The sequence below is a fragment of the Schistocerca gregaria genome, chromosome 2 (assembly GCF_023897955.1).
Source record: "Schistocerca gregaria isolate iqSchGreg1 chromosome 2, iqSchGreg1.2, whole genome shotgun sequence".
NCBI lineage: Eukaryota > Metazoa > Arthropoda > Insecta > Orthoptera > Acrididae > Schistocerca > Schistocerca gregaria.
The window spans coordinates 536,131,570-536,150,633 of NC_064921.1; the positions used below are offsets into that span (position 1 = coordinate 536,131,570).

Sequence of the window (19,064 nt, forward strand, 5' to 3'; positions counted from 1 at the left end):
TGAATAAAGGGTTATAAATACAAAATCAAATAGGGGTAATGCAGGAGTAGGTTTACTAATGAATAAAAAAAGAGTACAGGTAAGCTACTACAAATAGCATAGTGAACGCATTATTGTGGCCAAGATAGACACGAAGCCCATGCCTACTACAGTAGTACAAGTTTATATGCCAACTAGCTCTGCAGATGATGAAGAAATTGATGAAATGTATGATGAGATAAAAGAAATTATTCAGGTAGTCAAGGGAGACGAAAATTTAATAGTCATGGGTGACTGGAATTCGAGAGTAGGAAAAGGGAGAGAAGGAAACATAGTGGGTGAATATGGATTGGGGGAGAGAAATGAAAGAGGAAGCCGTCTGGTAGAATTTTGCACAGACCACAACTTAATTATAGCTAACACTTGGTTCAAGAATCATAAAAGAAGGTTGTATACGTGGAAGAATCCTGGAGATACTAGAAGGTATCAGATAGATTATATAATGGTAAGACAGAGATTTAGGAACCAGGTTTTAAATTGTAAGACATTTCCAGGGGCGGATGTGGACTCAGACCAAATCTATTGGTTATGAACTGTAGATTAAAACTGAAGAAACTGCAAAAAGGTGGGAATTTAAGGAGGTGGGACCTGGATAAACTGACTAAACCAGAGGTTGTACAGAGTTTCAGGGAGAGCATAAGGGAACAACTGACATGAATGGGGGAAAGAAATACAGTAGAAGAAGAATGGGTAGCTTTGAGGAATGAAATAGTGAAGGCAGCAGAGGATCAAGTAGGTAAAAAGACGAGGGCTAGTAGAAATCCTTGGGTAACAGAAGAAATATTGAATTTAATTGATGAAAGGAGAAAACATAAAAACGCAGTAAATGAAGCAGGCAAAAGGGAATACAAACGTCTCAAAAATGAGATCGACAGGAAGTGCAAAATGGCTAAGCAGGGATGGCTAGAGGACAAATGTAAGGATGTAGAGGCTTATCTCACTAGGGGTAAGATAGATACCGCCTACAGGAAAATTGAAGAGACCTTTGGAGAAAAGAGAGCTACTTGTATGAATATCAAGAGCTCAGATGGAAACCCAGTTCTAAGCAAAGAAGGGAAAGCAGAAAGATGGAAAGAGTATATAGAGGGTCTACACAAGGGCGATGTACTTGAGGACAATATTATGGAAATGGAAGAGGATGTAGAAGAAGATGAAATGGGAGATACAATACTGCGTGAAGAGTTTGACAGAGCACTGAAAGACCTGAGTCGAAACAAGGCCCCCGGAGTAGACAACATTACATTGGAACTACTGACGGCCTTGGGAGAGCCAGTCGTGGCAAAACTCTACCATCTGGTGAGCAAGATGTATGAGACAGGTGAAATACCCTCAGACTTCAAGAACAATATAATAATTCCAATCCCAAAGAAAACAGGTGTTGACAGATGTGAAAATTACCGAACTATCAGTTTAATAAGCCACAGCTGCAAAATACTAACACGCGTTCTTTACAGACGAATGGAAAAACTGGTAGAAGCCGACCTCGGCGTAGATCACTTTGGATTCCGCAGAAATGTTGGAACACGTGAGGCAATACTGACCCTACGACTTATCCTAGAAAATAGATTAAGGAAAGGCAAACCTACATTTCTAGCATTTGCAGACTTAGAGAAAGCTTTTGACAATGTTGAATGGAATACTCTCTTTCAAATTCTGAAGGTGGCAGGGGTAAAATACAGGGAGCGAAAGGCTATTTACAATGTGTACAGAAACCAGATGGCAGTTACAAGAGTCGAGGGACATGAAAGGGAAGCGGTGGTTGGGAAGGGAGTGAGACAGGGCTGTAGTCTCTCCCCGGTGTTATTCAATCTGTATATTGAGCAAGCAGTAAAGGAAACAAAAGAAAATTTCGGAGTAGGTATTAAAATCCACGGAGAAGAAATAAAAACCTTGAGGTTCGCCGATGACATTGTAATTCTATCAGAGACAGCAAAGGACTTGGAAGAGCAGTTGAACGGAATGGATAGGGTCTTGAAAGGAGGATATAAGATGAACGTCAACAAAAGCAAAACGAGGATAATGGAATGTAGTCGAATTAAGTCGGGTGATGCTGAGGGAATTAGATTAGGAAATGAGACACTGAAAGTATTAAATGTGTTTTGCTATTTGGGAAGCAAAATAACTGATGATGGTCGAAGTTGAGAGGATATAAATTGTAGACTGGCAATGGCAACGAAAGCGTTTCTGAAGAAGAGAAATTTGTTAACATCGAGTATAGATTTAAGTGTCAGGAAGTCATTTCTGAAAGTATTTGTATGGAGTGTAGCCATGTATGGAAGTGAAACATGGACGATAAATAGTCTGGACAAGAAGAGAGTAGAAGCTTTCGAAATGTGGTGCTACAGAAGAATGCTGAAGATTAGATGGGTAGATCACATAACTAATGAGGAAGTGTTGAATAGCATTGGGGAGAAGAGAAGTTTGTGGAACAGCTTGACTAGAATCAGGGATCGGTTGGTAGGACATGTTCTGAGGCATCAAGGAATCACCAATTTAGTATTGGAGGGCAGCGTGGAGGGTAAAAATCGTAGAGGAAGACCAAGAGATGAATACACTAAGCAGATTCAGAAGGATGTAGGTTGCAGTAGGTGCTGGGAGATGAAGAAGCTTGCACAGGATAGAGTAGCATGGAGAGCTGCATCAAACCAGTCTCAGGACTGAAGACCACAACAACAACACATGTTTTATGTAAATGTGATATATTAATTGTAGTTTTGATACGTAAATGTGATATATTAATTTTACCTTCGATATGTATGTATCATCTTAATTGGTGAAAGTACCGCACGTTTTTGACTTGGTTGCATGTTTTATATTATTTCAGAATTCAAGGAAGTAAATTTATAGAATAATCGCGAGGGCCAGAGCAGTTATGCCAACCACGAGCAGTGACGACAGTAAAAGTTGTTTTGCAGCTTTGCGGTTACACGATTATGAAATAGATTCCCCCAGTCGGACACTGTTACTTCATACACTGAAGGGATAATGTGTCCTCCACGTTTAAAATTCCGTGAAACGTTAACACCGATAGTCATTTGCTTATGCATGCATGACATAAAAAGAACACTTTAGTCTATAATTCGACATAAACACAACGGAATTTCATTCTAGCTGCGCAAAATAACGAAAACTGCTTAATAAATACGAGCCTCAACCTCTCAGAAGTTTCAGTGTGAGAAAATTAGAGCTTTACAAAAATATCAACTTCCACACTCATCGACGTGAAGGAGCCCGCAGTTCTGCACATGCATGCTTGGGGCGCTGGTGCAGATTTACACGTTAGGTGCATCGTGTAGTAGGGCTAACGAAAAAGTTGGCAGTTCCAGACTCGTACACTTGGAGCGCTGGTGAAGACTTGTATACGATATGCCACCAATTTATGGACCGACCGGTGAACGAACCAATTTCGAGGTAGCCCACACACGTCCCAACCGACTGCATTCAGCGAATGCAGTGCCACTCTGTTGTGATTTGATTGTCATTGTGTTTCTGCTCTACGACGTCCCGCTTGGTTTTACACTGAAAAAAAAACGGGGATTTGCCTTGGCTGTTTTAAAGATAACAAGGCCAAATAAAAAAAAATCTGAGAAACAGCTGTGGTAAGAGAAGTCGTTAAAGTACGGAAAGAAATTCACCAGTGGCCGAGTGGTTCTAGGCGCTTCACTCCGGTACCGCGCTGCTGCTATGGTCGAGGGTTCGAATTTTGCCTCGGGCATAGATGTGTGTGATGTCATAGGCTAGTTGGGTTTAAGCATTTCTAAGTCTAGGAGACTGATGACCTCCGATGTTAAGTCCATAGTGCTTAGAGCCATTTGAACCATTTTTTTGAAATTCACCAAAGCTCTGTTACTTAAGCAGCTAGGATCCAACGATTTTTGCAGTTATCTAAGAATAGATGAATCATGCACTTCGGAGTGGCTGAACATCATCATACCACCGTGAACGGAAGAGAATACAGCCATGAGAGAGGCTGTAAGATGCGAGGAGATGTTGTTAGTTGTTAGCTACATTACTATTTCTAACCACTGGCAGACGTTAAGAGGACCTAAAATTAAGTGCTGTTGTATCCTCACACTTATTAAAATGATTCCTGACACCTACAACGTGCTGACTGAAGTAATACAGACAAACTAAATAAAACAAAAGAAGTTTGTATAAACGTTATTAATTTATCTACATAGAACAAAAGTTGACCGGGAAATTTAAGAAACTAATTTCAGATTCGAAGGTCGTGGCGCAGATCATCTAATAAGTAAATGGTTCAAATGGCTCTGAGCACTATGGGACTTGACATGGGAGGTCATCAGTCCGCTAGAACTTAGAACTACTTAAACCTAACTAACCTAAGGACATTACACACATCCATGCCCGAGGCAGGATTCGAACCTGCGACCGTAGCAGCAGCGCGGTTCTGGACTGAAGCGCCTAGAACCGCTCGGCCACAACGGCCGGCTTTAGATTTCATTTCCCATGAGTATCGGAAATAAATCCTAAAAAGAATAATACAAAGGACGACCGTCTCTTCTTCTCTCTATGTGCCACACGAAAAAATTATGGATTCCTTAAAAAGAAGTGCTTTATTTCTTGCATCTGTATTGCTATACCCCTCCAACGACGTGTCCCACGAACATCTGCAGTCTTTAAATTCCTCCAGAATTTCTATCTTTAAGGCTTAGTTCGCCTCGTACCCTGTCACGCATGTTCAAACAGCGTTTCACCCCGCGATCAGTGTGTTTTTCTTTATTGTGATTTCATTCCCCTGCCCCATATGGGCAGGGGAGTGCTGTCAGCAGCACAATCCGCCGCTCTTCAGCCGAGTGACACTACAACTAAAACAAGAATAAAATGTTACATATGTAAGGAGATAGAAAAGGGGAACATAAAGCAGAGTAAGAGGACAATTTGGAGGTAAAAATACATTGACATGGAGACGTTCATGGAGGACAGTTAAAAAAGTGACCAGAAAGTTAAAAAACACAGTTGGCGATTCTTAAAACACAGAGAAGACACTGGATGCACATGCACTGGTTAAAAGTCGGCCACAGTATTTAAAACACTCCAGAGCACCACACTTAAAACCCACTTGGAGCACACATGACGAAGAATAAAACTGCCAGGTGGGACCTGCCGAGCGAAAGGTCAGAGAGGATGGAAAAGGAGGGGAGAGCAAGGGGCAGAAGGGGAGGTGGCGAATGAAGGGAATAGGAGCGTCAGCGGGTACACTAAGAGGCAGGAGACACGTGGGGCAGGAGATGAAGAGCGAAGACAAGGCAGGAGGGAGTGCAGAGACACTGAAAGGGGACACAAGAGAGGGAGGGGGAGTAGGAGGGGGAAGCCGCTCAGGAGGAGGGAGGGGGGGAGAGGGAGCCCAGAGGAGGAGGCAGGAAGATGGGGTTAGAGTTGGTAGGAAGGGTAGATGTCAGGGCGAAGCTGATCATTTGGGAGGGGTAGATGGGGGAAGTTGCATTGGGAAAGGAGATGGAAGGTATGAAGATGGAGAGAGGGTGAGACACAATGGTAAAGGTGCGGCAACTGGTTGGGGGGGGGGGGGTGGAGATGAAGGGAGACAGCAGGGGGTGAGGGGGATCAAGGCGGCGGACAATATATAGTTTGAGGATGTGGTTAAGGAAAAGAGAAGATGGGGGAAGGGGAAGAGGTCGTAGAGCATGTGCATGGGGGATGGAAGGTGGATGGGGAAGGTGTGGCAGAGCGCATGGCGTTCGAGGATTTGGAGGGCTTTATATAACCGGGGAGGGGCGGAAATCCAAGCTACGCTGGCATAACTTAGGATGGGGCGGTTCAAGGATTTGTAGGTGTGAAGGATGGTGGAAGGATGCAGACCCTACATCTGGCCGGACAGGAGTTTCAGGAGGTGGAGGCAGTTGTGGGCTTTGTTTTGGATGGTAAGGAGGAGTCCAGGTGAGGTGGCAGTTGAGTGTGAGGCCAAGGTATTTAAGGGTAGGAGTGAAGTGGATAGGACGGCAATAAATGGAGAGGTAGAAACCATGGAGGCGGAAGGAGCAGGTGGTGCGGCCTATGATGATCGCCTGGGTCTTGGAGGGATTGATATGGAGGAACAACTGGTTGCACCAAGCGGTGAAATGGTCAAGGTGGGTTTGGACGGTAAGTTGGGACCGTTGAAGGGTAGGATAAAGGGCTAGTAAGGTGGTGTCATCAGCAAACTGGACAAGATGAACAAGTGGGGGAGGTTTGGCCATATCAGCAGTGTACAGGAGATAGAGGAGAGGGGAAAGGACAGATCCTTGGGGTACGCCGGCCGAGGGATAAAAAGTACGGGAGTTGGAATTGTGGATAGTCACATAGGAGGTACGATGGGAGAGGAAGGAAGCAACGAGATGGACGAAGTTGACGGGGAGAGCGTAGGATTCGGAGTTTGAAGAGGAGCTTGAGATGCCAGACACGGTCATAGGCGTTCTGGAGATCAAAGGAAACAAAGATAGCGGAGTGACGGGAGTTAAGTTAGAGGGAAAAAAACATTGGTAAGGTTAAGGAGCTGGTCGTCGGCGGAGAAGGAAGGCCAGAAGCCACATTGGGTAAGGGGAAAGAGGTGGTGCTGGTTAAGGTGGCGGTGAATACGGTGAGAGAGGATGGCCTCGAAGACCTTACTGAACACGGAGGTGAGGCAGATGTACAGGGTAGCAAGCACAGACAGGAAGGATGGGGGGGGGGATTCCTTGAGGTGGCGGTAGGTGACGCCATCATGACCAGGGGCAGTGTTGCGTCTGGCGCGCTCAGTGACGAAAGGCGAACTTTCATCGGGCGGTTGGCACGACAGTGCTACACATTGCACATATTGGGTGGAGTGGTCGCCTGTCGGTTGGTCCTACCAGCCTGACATCCCGACGAGGAAAGTTGGTCGATCGGTCAAGTGGCCTACACACGTCCAATTTGTCGGTCAGTCGATCGGTCGGTCGGTGCGTGTGTAGGGGCCTGCTGGTGTGTCGTGTAATAGCGGCTTGAGTTGCAGCCAGCGCGTGCTTGCAGAGCCCCCCGCGGCGAGGGCGTCCCTGCGGCGGCGGGCCTGCGCGGCGCCGTGCAGCGGCTGTCGGTGAACGGCCGCCTGCTGGAGCTGGGGACGGCCGCGGCGCGGGCGTCGCCCCCCGTGCCGCCGTGGCGAGGGCCGCCCTGCGCGCACCCACACTGCCTGCCGCGCTGTCAGCCCGGCGGCCGCTGCAGCCAAGGTGAGGCCGGCACGCGCTCGCTGCAGACGTGCCGAGGCACAGCTCTTAGTTTCGGAAAATGACTGGCGTACATCTCTTAATCACCAAGCATGCGTACCTATTACAGTAGTGGAAATCAGTATAAAGGCATGGTTATTTGAAGGAAAATTAACGTTGTCGGCCGGAATAGTTGTGCACAGTGTATACGCAGTAGTATGAGACCCACTATAGTGACAAATGCAGTCAGATCGTATCGCATTTTATGTCAGTAGGACATAATACACGGGGAGTTTGGAAAGTGCGTGCAAAAATAAAAGCTATTTACGTGTTTGGGGTAAACCTTTGTTATTGCCGGCCGGTGTCGCCGAGCGGTTCTAGGCCCTTCAGTCTGGAACCGCGCGACCGCTACGGTCGCAGGTCCGAATCCTGCCTCGGGCTTGGATGTGTGTGATGTCCTTAGGTTAAATGGGTTTAAGAACTTCTAAGTTCTAGGGGACTGATGACCTCAGCTGTTAAGTCCCATGCTGCTTAGAGCCATTTGAACCATTTGAACCTTTTTTATTTTTCGAGATAGTCTCCTTTTAGACTCGTACACTTCACCCAACGCTGTTCTAATTTGTTGATCCCTTCCGAATAATAGGAATTGTCCAGTTCTGCAAAATCGCTATTAGTTGCTGCATTTGAATAAAATCTGTGTCCCGTCAGCCATTTCTTCAGATTAGGGACAAATAGTAGTCTGCGGGAGCCAAGTCTGGAGAATAGGGGGGATACGAAACGATTTGGGATCCTATTTCCATTAATTTTGCGACCACAATTGCTGAGGTGTGTGCTGGTGCATTGTCTTGATGGAAAAGGACTTTTTTGCGGTCCAATCGCCGGCGTCTTTCTTGCAGCTCGGTTTTCAGACGGTCAAATAACTATGAATAATATGCACCTGTAATAGTTTTACCCTTTTCCAGATAGTCGATGAGGATTATCTCAGGAATGGTCTTCTCCTTTTTTGGTGCAGATTCCGTCTTGGCAACGAATTGTTTAGATTCTTGTTTGGTCTCAGGAGTAGAGTAATATATCCATGTTTCATCCACAGTGACGTAACGACTCTTAAAGCCCTGCGGATTCTTCCTGAACAGTTGCAAACAATCCTTGCAACACTTAACACGATTCCGTTTTTGGTCAAGCGTGAGCAATCGCGGAACCCATGTTGCGGATAGCTTTCTCATGTCCAAATATTTATGCAAAATATTATGAACCTGTTCATTCGAGATGCCCACAGCATTAGCAATCTCATGCACCTTAACTCTTGTACCATCTATCACCATATAATGGATTTTATCAATGATTTCTGGAGTCGTAACCTCCACAGGGCGTCCAGAACGTTCAGCGTCACTTGTGCCCATATGGCCACACTGAAAATTTTGAAACCGCTTATAAACTGTTCTAATCGAAGGTGCAGAGTCACCGTAATGTTTATCAAACTTCTCTTTAGTCTCATGAGGCGTTTTGCCTTTCATAAAGCAATGTTTAATCACCCCACGAAATTCTTTTTCGTCCATTTTTTGACAATCACTCGACTTCCTTGATTCACACGAATGGCAAACACAAAGAAATAAAGCAATATGACTGAAACTTGGTATGAGTTCTTTCCAAAGATGCTACTAACTAAACATGACCTCGAGACGCGCCGATGGGGCCACCTTTCGGACTCTGCACGGACTTTTCAAACGTCCGTCGTATAACAAAACATCCATGGTTCGGGTGGTGCAAGATGGAACTCAGCATAAAAGTAATCGGCTCTTTCTGGTGTTAGTGTGTCCCTCTGTTGCAGACACCAGACGGACACCATTAGTGACAGTGTATGTTGTGTACGTAAATCACGAATGGAACACTGCCATGCGGAAAACAGTTATCGTGAGATGAAAAAGCAAAGATCGGTGCGTGGAAGGAAATGTGACTCTCTAATCGTCAAACAGCCAAGATGTTGAACTGCGCAAGTACAGTGATTGATAATTTCGTTAGACTGGGCGCACAGCAGGGACAGAACGGAAACTATGGGCTAAATAGAAAATTATTTGACGCATCGAAACAGTTGCTTTACCGCAAAGCAACGCACGCAAACCGTTATTCTCAATTTGATACTGCTTTACAGTTGTCAGTCACTGCCAAACACGCACGACAAATTTTGACAAATGATAGACATCTTGCATTCAAGACAGCACAAACCTGCTCTAACATCCGAACATGAACATGCTAGATTGCAGTTTGCTCAAACACTTACGTAATGGACTTTAGAATGGGCTAAAGTGATCTTGAGTAAGAAGAAATTTAATTTAGATCGGTTGGATGGATTTCAAAATTTTGGCGTTATCTGACAACAGAGCAGCTGGTAAACATGAGCAGAAATTTTCGTGCTGGAAGTGTTATGATTTGTGCAGACTTCTGTGCTAAATGTAAATAACGCATTGCTTGGCTGAACACTGGAATCAACTCTAACATGTCCACTTAGATGCTAGGGACAGAGCTCATTAAAATGTAGGTGGACCTAAGGAACGAAAGTGTAATGTTTCAACATGATAACACATCTCTACATGTTTCTGTTACAACCGAAAAGTGATTTCAGGATAAAGATACCGATGTATTACCCTGGTTTGCACGTAACCCGGATATAAACCGCGTGAAAAACCTTCGTTAAATATTTGCAAGCCGTATTTATTGCAATGAAAGACAATGTGAGGACGTATGTGGGCTGAAAACTACGCACGGGAAGAGAGGTGGCAATTTCACCGCAAGAACTACAAACCCTAACAAAATCAATGCCGAAGAGAATTTTTGAGGTAATTTGGAAGAAAGAAGGTTGGACAAACTACTAACAGTGCAATAACGTAACAGTACACCGACTGCCTTGATATCAGTTTCCATTAAGGAAATGCTAACGCCTTATTTTGTTACTCGTGTTATGAAAGAAATTATGTAATTCCGTCATTATTGTTCGTTTTATATGTGTCTACTACTTTCATAATAAATACAGTAAGGTACGCTACAGACGTTGCACTATTATTTTCGTGAGGAACCTGCCTTTATACTGATTTCCACCACTGTATGTTCCAAAATGCCGGCCGGCCGCGGTGGTCACGCGGTTCTAGGCGCGCAGTCCGGAACCGTGCGACTGCTACGGTCGCAGGTTCGAATCCTGCCTCGGGCATGGATGTGTGTGATGTCCTTAGGTTAGTTAGGTTTAAGTAGTTCTAAGTTCTAGGGGACTAATGACCACAGCAGTTGAGTCCCATAGTGCTCAGAGCCATTTGAACCAAAATGCCGCGCATAAAAACGGGATTTTCCGTGCTCGTACCTCGGGTTTTGCTGGTCATAAAAAGGTAGGGTCAAGTGTTTTGGATAGCCCTTGTGCCAGAGGCCATTGGTATATCCAAGAGAAGGATCATCTTAATGTCACTATCCTACAGTTCAGGCTCAAGGTATGAATAATACACACTTCCACCAGCTTAGGCAAATGGAGTAAATCAGTTGGTTCTTTTTGCATTGTGCTCTACAATGTGTTTGATGGTACTTATGGAGGTACAATTACTTCAAGGACGGTTCCTCCATAAACTCCACAAAAAAAGGTTTGTTTACTGTATTTCCGTCGTCACCAGTGAACCAAAACCCAGCCGCGAATTCCGAGACGGTTATGCAGAGAAAATAGCTGAAATTTTTACGATATATTCCTAAGATTCCAATCTCCAACAACCTTGAAAATTTTCTTCATATCTCTATCCGTTTCGAGGTACCGAGGTACCAAGTTACCCAATTTGTAAACATAAAATTCATACGTACAATCCAATGCCAGGCAAAAGCGCTGTTTCAAGTCACGTACCACGGAGAAATATGCTGTTAAGCTTCTCCACCGTAAAACCCGGACTGAGGCTTAAAATTAGTTTCGCGATATTTTAGTTTCATGAGTTAACTGTCTGCATGTTATTGACCAATACATATCTTTTCATACAAGTTTCTGTGTATTTAAAAAATTGAAAAGTGGGATAGCACTTGCGTCATTGTACCCTCCTCACCACCTTTAAAATTTTCCGAAAACTTTTGGCAAGTGGACATATTCACACTTTTCATTTTGAGAGAGAAGAAGACAATGGCACTGGCAAAGAGACGGCAGAGTAATACATACTGGAAGGTAGTAGACAGTGGTTGTATTGTGTTAAAGAAACAGCGATGAAGACAGTGGCAGTATGAGAGAAAGAGAGAAACACAGTAACAGGTGAACATAGTTGATAGTGACAGAACAATGATTGGAACATTGTTAACAGTGGCAGAACAGTGCTTGGAAAAGAGTGAAGGAAAAGTGCCTGGCGGTGGAGGATAAACAGAAGGGGATGAGAGATAGTGATGATGAGAGACACAGTGTATGACAATGAGAACGAGGAAGGTAGAAATAGAGAGAGTGAGAAGCGACAGCATCAATAGGGAGGAAGGAATGAGATACTACACTCCTGGAAATTGAAATAAGAACACCGTGAATTCATTGTCCCAGGAAGGGGAAACTTTATTGACACATTCCTGGGGTCAGATACATCACATGATCACACTGACAGAACCACAGGCACATAGACACAGGCAACAGAGCATGCACAATGTCGGCACTAGTACAGTGTATATCCACCTTTCGCAGCCATGCAGGCTGCTATTCTCCCATGGAGACGATCGTAGAGATGCTGGATGTAGTCCTGTGGAACGGCTTGCCATGCCATTTCCACCTGGCGCCTCAGTTGGACCACCGTTCGTGCTGGACGTGCAGACCGCGTGAGACGACGCTTCATCCAGTCCCAAACATGCTCAATGGGGGACAGATCCGGAGATCTTGCTGGCCAGGGTAGTTGACTTACACCTTCTAGAGCACGTTGGGTGGCACGGGAAACATGCGGACGTGCATTGTCCTGTTGGAACAGCAAGTTCCCTTGCCGGTCTAGGAATGGTAGAACGATGGGTTCGATGACGGTTTGGATGTACCGTGCACTATTCAGTGTCCCCTCGACGATCACCAGAGGTGTACAGCCAGTGTAGGAGATCGCTCCCCACACTATGATGTCGGGTGTTGGCCCTGTGTGCCTCGGTCGTATGCAGTCCTGATTGTGACGCTCACCTGCACGGCGCCAAACACGCATACGACCATCATTGGCACCAAGGCAGAAGCGACTCTCATCGCTGAAGACGACACGTCTCCATTCGTCCCTCCATTCACGCCTGTCGCGACACCACTGGAGGCGGGCTGCACGATGTTGGGGCGTGAGCGGAAGACGGCCTAACGGTGTGCGGGACCGTAGCCCAGCTTCATGGAGACGGTTGCGAATGTTCCTCGCCGATACCCCAGGAGCAACAGTGTCCCTAATTTGCTGGGAAGTGGAGGTGCGGTCCCCTACGACACTGCGGAGGATCCTACGGTCTTGGCGTGCATCCGTGCGTCGCTGCTGTCCGGTCCCAGGTCGACGGGCACGTGCACCTTCCGCCGACCACTGGCGACAACATCGATGTACTGTGGAGACCTCACGCCCCAGGTGTTGAGCAATTCGGCGGTACGTCCACCCGGCCTCCCGCATGCCCACTATACGCCCTCGCTCAAAGTCCGTCAACTGCACATACGGTTCACGTCCACGCTGTCGCGGCATGCTACCAGTGTTAAAGACTGCGATGGAGCTCCGTATGCCACGGCAAACTGGCTGACACTGACGGCGGCGGTGCACAAATGCTGCGCAGCTAGCGCCATTCGACGGCCAACACCGCGGTTCGTGGTGTGTCCGCTGTGCCGTGCGTGTGATCATTGCTTGTACAGCCCTCTCGCAGTGTCCGGAGCAAGTATGGTGGGTCTGACACACCGGTGTCAATGTGTTCTTTTTTCCATTTCCAAGAGTGTAGCTGTCAGACAGAGCAAGTAGGAGACAGTTAGGGAAGCTTGTGGGCGTTTGAGATGAGCTGAATGTTTAAAAAAATCGCATACGTTGGCATGCTAAAATTTTTGGGAACATTTTTGAAGGTACTGAGGAATGTAGAATGAGGCAGCTGGTACTCAACGTTTCAATCAGTATTCAAATAAACCGAAATATGGTAGTATTTTTTGGGTTCAGATAGCAGCATTACAGAACTCACCGGACACAATATTAGTCACACCCTTAAAAGAGCGCTGTATATGGTGTAGAACTGCTACCACGTGGTCATGAAACCGTCCACCACTGACGTCAGTCATGGCAGTGAATTGGTGTGGTATATGCCAGTAGCCTGTTAGCAGTCAGCGCAGTTAAATGGCTCGTCTTAGAGATGTGACATACAGGTGGAAAGCAGTTATTTTGTAAGAAAGTGCCCATAACCAACCAGTGTACAAGCGAACATTGCGAAGACAACTGCATGCCTTATTAAATAAAAAATTTTTATTGTAAAAGAAAAAAGCTTTTAATGCCTACACCGTAATTTTAATTATACAATTAAAGCATGAGGGCTAGTTCTGGTCGCTTTCTACATCCACCTTCAGATAGTTCAAAAGAGTCAAATACGTATTGATAAACATAGTCATTAGCTACAATCATGGAATGAAATGCATTTGTATTATAGGCCAACAATACTATGACAGTATGTAGTTAAAAGTTTCTTGAGCAGGCCAGGATGTAAAACCACAATCTCACAAGGTACGGGGTGGTCGCATCCGGCCACCCCTTAAATTAACCATGCCAAATCCGTTAATAACCATGCCAACTTTGCGCCGATGCGGAACAAAGACAAAAGAAAGAGAAGAAAAAGTAAGTCCCACATTAATTTATCATTCTAGAGAATTCCTAAAAACGTCCCCTACCCTCAAAAACTTTGTGTTTTTTGTTGCAAGGGTTGCCGAGCTTTTGTTCCAACGTTTCCCACCAGGTATCGAAGCACACCCCTGTTCCTCCGATGACGTAGGGAACGCGACTCGTTGGTGAAAGCTACACATCACTAATCAGCAGCACTCCAGTTCTATACTGGCGACCAGATTCACCTCTTTTCCGCTAATAAACCGTGGTTACCAACGGAAAAGGACATCATCTTTCTGTTCAGTGAACATTTCGAGCAGCGTTTCTAGAACTGTTGTGCTGGTTGAGCGACTTCTTTATTTCAACGCAGAACTTTTGCAACGATGGCTAGCCTTTATCAGCTCACCGTAGTGATTTGCCACTTCGGATGGCAGTGGCGCGTGGAACACCATCACGGTTATTCAAACTGATACTGTCAGTCCACAGACACTATAGCCTTTCACCATAGTAACACACAAACAGTTCACCGCCTACGACGATACAGAAGTCTTACTCTCTTTTGGCACAAAAGGCGAACATCATCAGTTTTTCCGTCTTGGATAAATAGTTTCGTCAATGACTAAACTGTCATTAATGCTTCTTGGCCTGCCACACTGACGACCATGGGTTTAAACCGTTACCTACATTCTTCTAGACGAATTACCAGCACATTTTCCATCTTAACCTCATAAATACGATACTCAGAATATAAGGACATACATAGCAGTGGTGTTCACTATTCGCAGACTGATCAATTGCCTTAGATTTAAATGCCAGTAAAAGTCAATGCGCGAAACCGAAAAAAATTGTGTTCCTGTTTAGAATTAAAGCTTGAATAAACGTAATTTTTAAATGGTCCTCTAAATTAGTTGATTTTTGGGAATTGTAAAGAAACTTGCTATTGGTTTTGATTTATTGTAATAATTTCGTTTAAGAGCATCGTCAGTGAAATTGTGTGCCACTGAAGTTTCGGTTATACGGTAACATATGCCAGAGTTACCATTGTTATAAACTAACAAGTTCAGTTGTCATTGGCGTGAGTGTTTTAACTTTCAGTTTTGTTTTCCAGGTGATCGTAACGACTCAATCAGTGAGAGACCAGTAAAATTTACGGGATCCTCATTTTTCCGCCTTCCAAATAAAGTAATAAAAAGGTAAGTATTATCAAGGGCTGTGGTCTTTAAAGAAGGGTAAACAAAGCTAAAATACTAGTAATATGTTTCTTTTTTTCAAAACAAATGTTTTTCTTCTATACCTAGTACAGAAGTCGCACTCCCTCCTCACAGTTTATTTACGATAAAGGAAATCAGTTGATTTTCTTACATTCATTCTAGATTACAAAATTAGTGACGCCATACTCGACGATATTATGTAGTACAATATGACACTGAATTCACAAAAAAATTTCAAATGAAACCCCCATCTCGTATCTTTGTAACGTATTAGAAATCGATTCTAGTCGGTCTTATTCCAACCATAGTTTAAAAACCCGCGAAAAAGTTATTGGCAGGAGGTGGGGCAGCCTCTAGAACAGCGCTTCCCAAACTTTTCAGCTGGCGGACCCCTTCTACAGTCGAAAATACATGGCGGACCCCTAGTCAGTCGGGGGTCAGGGATTTTCTCTGCCTCGTGATGGCTGGGTGTTGTGTGATGTCCTTAGGTTAGTTAGGTTTAAGTAGTTCTAAGTTCTAGGGGACTGATGACCATAGATGTTAAGTCCCATAGTGCTCAGAGCCATTTGAACCTAGTCAGTCAACAGCATAGTAACTTTAAATTTCAGAGCGAAACCCATGGGAACTGAACTGAAAGCTTCTTAATGCAAGTGCCATGTTTCCAGTGCCCCCGAAGTATCAATAGTCTTTGGAGCTTCTTGTGATTGTTTTTCCGTTGGTCGCCCTCCCTCCTCATTCATTTCAACTGGAAACTTCCCTTGTTGTGAAGGCGATGGAGAAACCGCACCCGACTTCAGCCACGGATCCATATTAGAAGTAATAAACTGGTCAAAAATCGACTTATGAGATAGGTAATGCTCTGACAAAGCTAGTTTAACGATGCCTGGGGCCGCATACGTGCCAGCGAGCGCTGTGATTGGTCGACAAAGCTCGCTCTGCGCATGCGTAGAAGGTTTCAGCGCATCTAGCGCCGTGAGACGGCGCACAAACGACCCCCGTATTGTTGTGAAACAGTCGATCAGAGAAGCCGCATTCTCCGGTACTAAACTGTGTATGCGTTCTCACTTAGGAACCGCAAAGGCTGCTTGGGAATACGACCTGAAGTAAAATTACACGTTTTTCACACGAAAAGAAAGTGATGAATATGATTTTCACATCTTTATTCAATAATTTTACTCATTGTTTTACGTGATTTGTTGGAAGGTGGCCGCGGAACCCCTAGAAAGAGCCGGGGGGCCCCTAAGGGGTCCGCGGACCACACGTTGGGAAGCCCTGACCTAGAACAATGTTCGGTGAATAGGCTCATTGCGACACTGCGTATACGTAAATCCCACACTATAATGGTTAATTTCTCTTAGAGAACTGCGAAAGTTGGCGTGTCTTTGTGCATATGTTGAGAGTCTGTTGAACGAGTGGAAAAGGTAACACAACGCAATATAATTTCAACATAATTTTCTTATGTTTTTTGGCTACGTGTTTAAAACAATGCAGACAGCATGCATTGTAAGACAATACTCGACTGCTGACTGACCAGAATTCTGATCAAAATTTCCTGGCAGTCACTCACCTTGTTTTGTATTTTCTTGTTCCACTTTCAACGTTGATGCGATGCAACGAAGGCTCGTTCATCTGCTGTTTACGTGAAATTTAGTCAATCAGAATTCTATGACATGGCGCAATGAACTCAGTTTCGTAGATTTTTTCGCGAATGAACGAAAATGTTCAGTTTCAGTGTTTTTTTGTTTATTTTCTAACAACACTATGAGTTGATTGTCCGGCAAAGTAGTGAAATGATATTTACTGTCAGAGTGTCTAAAAACGCAGGAATGTGGAATACGTGTTTACATAAATGAATACTACTAAAAAGCGAAAATATTTTGTTGAGCCCAACCTACATAGGTAGGAATGATCATCAAAATAAAATAAGAGAAATCAGAGCTCGAACAGAAAGGTTTAGGTGTTCGTTTTTCCCGCTCGCTGTTCGGGAGTGGAATAGTAGAGAGATAGTATGATTGTGGTTCGATGAACCCTCTGCCAAGCACTTAAATGTGAATTGCAGAGTAGTCATGTAGATGTAGATGTCACAATTGCGGCTAAAAATTATCTGTCATCGACAACAATAACATAAGAGAATCTTACACTACATTTATGTTGTTATCTTCAACAGCTGTTACCGTGATCCTATGATTTTAAAATAGTTCTGTGGGATATCCCTCACCCTCCCAGATGACACATCTGAAAAAATAAAAGAAAATCGATTATTACCTTTCGACTGGAAGAAATTTTTTCAAATTTTCGAAACACATTTCGTAATTTTTTGTATTTTCTGAAGATTGAAAACTATGACAGACAGTCTCGCGTAAAGGTTGTAGATATTTTATGATGTGTTTCAGTCCCATGAAATTCACGACAGTGATGACCGAGATACACTTGATTATTCAGAAATAGAAAAAAAATATGTTTGTCTGCAAGGTTTTACTTTTAAAATGAAGAAAAAAAGCTGCCAAGTCTTAAGAATCAAAGTGAACTCGTGTTGAAGTTAAAGCTGAATTTATTGGGCCCGTGTTTCCTTATTAATAAATATCTTGCTAATAAAGCTGTACTGTAGACTGATGCATGAACAGCAATGTGTGCTATTAATGTATAGATTTTGTTAAATGTCATGAATGTGAATCTAGTGGTTACGTCTCCAAAATTACATTTATCATCATGTAACTTTTTACTTGTCATTCGACATGAAAAGAAAGGGAGCCCAATGTAGTTGGTGAAACTACACTGAAACATATATGGGCACTGAAAGAAGAAAATTGTTTACTCAAGGCAGAATCCTTTTCCAAAACGTACACCGTCGGAACAAAAAATCGCAACGCCAGGAAGGAGTTGTTCGACAGAACGAAAGTTAGTAGGCGTGTTTATACACTGTGTTATCAAACGTATCCGGACACCCTCAAAAACATACGTTTTTCATATTACGTACATTGTGCTGCCACCAACTGCCAGGTGCTCTCTATCAGCAACCTCAGCAATCATTAGACATGGTGAGAGAGCAGAATGGGGCGCTCCGCGGAACTCACGGTCTTCGAACATGGTCAGGTGATTGGGTGTCACTTGTGTCATACGTCTGTACCCGAGGTTTCCCCAGGTCCTCTGTTTGCGCTGTGGTAGTGAAGTGGAATCGTGAAGGGACACCTACAACACAAAAGCGTACTGCCCGATCTCGTCTGTTGACTGACAGAGACCGCCGACAGTTGAAGAAGGTGGTAATGTGTAATAGGTTCACATCTATCCAGACCATCACACAGGAATTTCAAACTGCATCAGGATCCACTGCAAGTAATGCGACAGATAGGCGGGAAGTGAAAAAACTTGGATTTCAGGGTAGAGCGGCTGCACATAAGCCACACGTCACGCCAATAAGTACCAAACGACGCCTCACTTGATGTATGGAGTGTAAACATTGGACGATTGAACAGTGAAAAAACGTTGTGTGGAGTGACGAATCATGGTACACAATGTGGCGAGTGGCTGGCGAACGTCATCTGTGAGCGCGTGTAGTGACAACAGTAAAATTCGGAGGTGGTGGTGTTACTGTGTGGTCGTGTTTTTCATGGAGGAGGCCTACACCCTTGTTGTTTTACGTGGCACTATCACGACCTGACTATATTGATGTTTTAAGCACCTTCTTGCTTCCCACTGTTGAAGAGCAATTCGGGGATGGCGATTGCATCTTTCAACACGAACGATCATCTGTTCATAATGCACGGCCTATGGCGGAGTGGTTACACGACAATAACATCCCTGTAATGGGCTGGCCTGCACAGAGTCCTGACTTGAATCATATAGATGACCTTTGGGATGTT

At 44.4% G+C, this 19,064-nt stretch overlaps 1 protein-coding gene across 1 annotated transcript in view; it reads left to right on the forward strand.

The window, feature by feature from the left end:
- Positions 1-19,064, forward strand: part of LOC126330717 (agrin-like) — a 195,961-nt gene that overhangs the window by 167,193 nt on the left and 9,704 nt on the right. The window contains exons 18-19 of the mRNA XM_049996390.1: positions 7,045-7,241; positions 15,102-15,186. Of these exons, the coding sequence (XP_049852347.1) occupies positions 7,045-7,241; positions 15,102-15,186 (282 nt within the window). The remainder of the gene's footprint in view (positions 1-7,044; positions 7,242-15,101; positions 15,187-19,064) is intronic.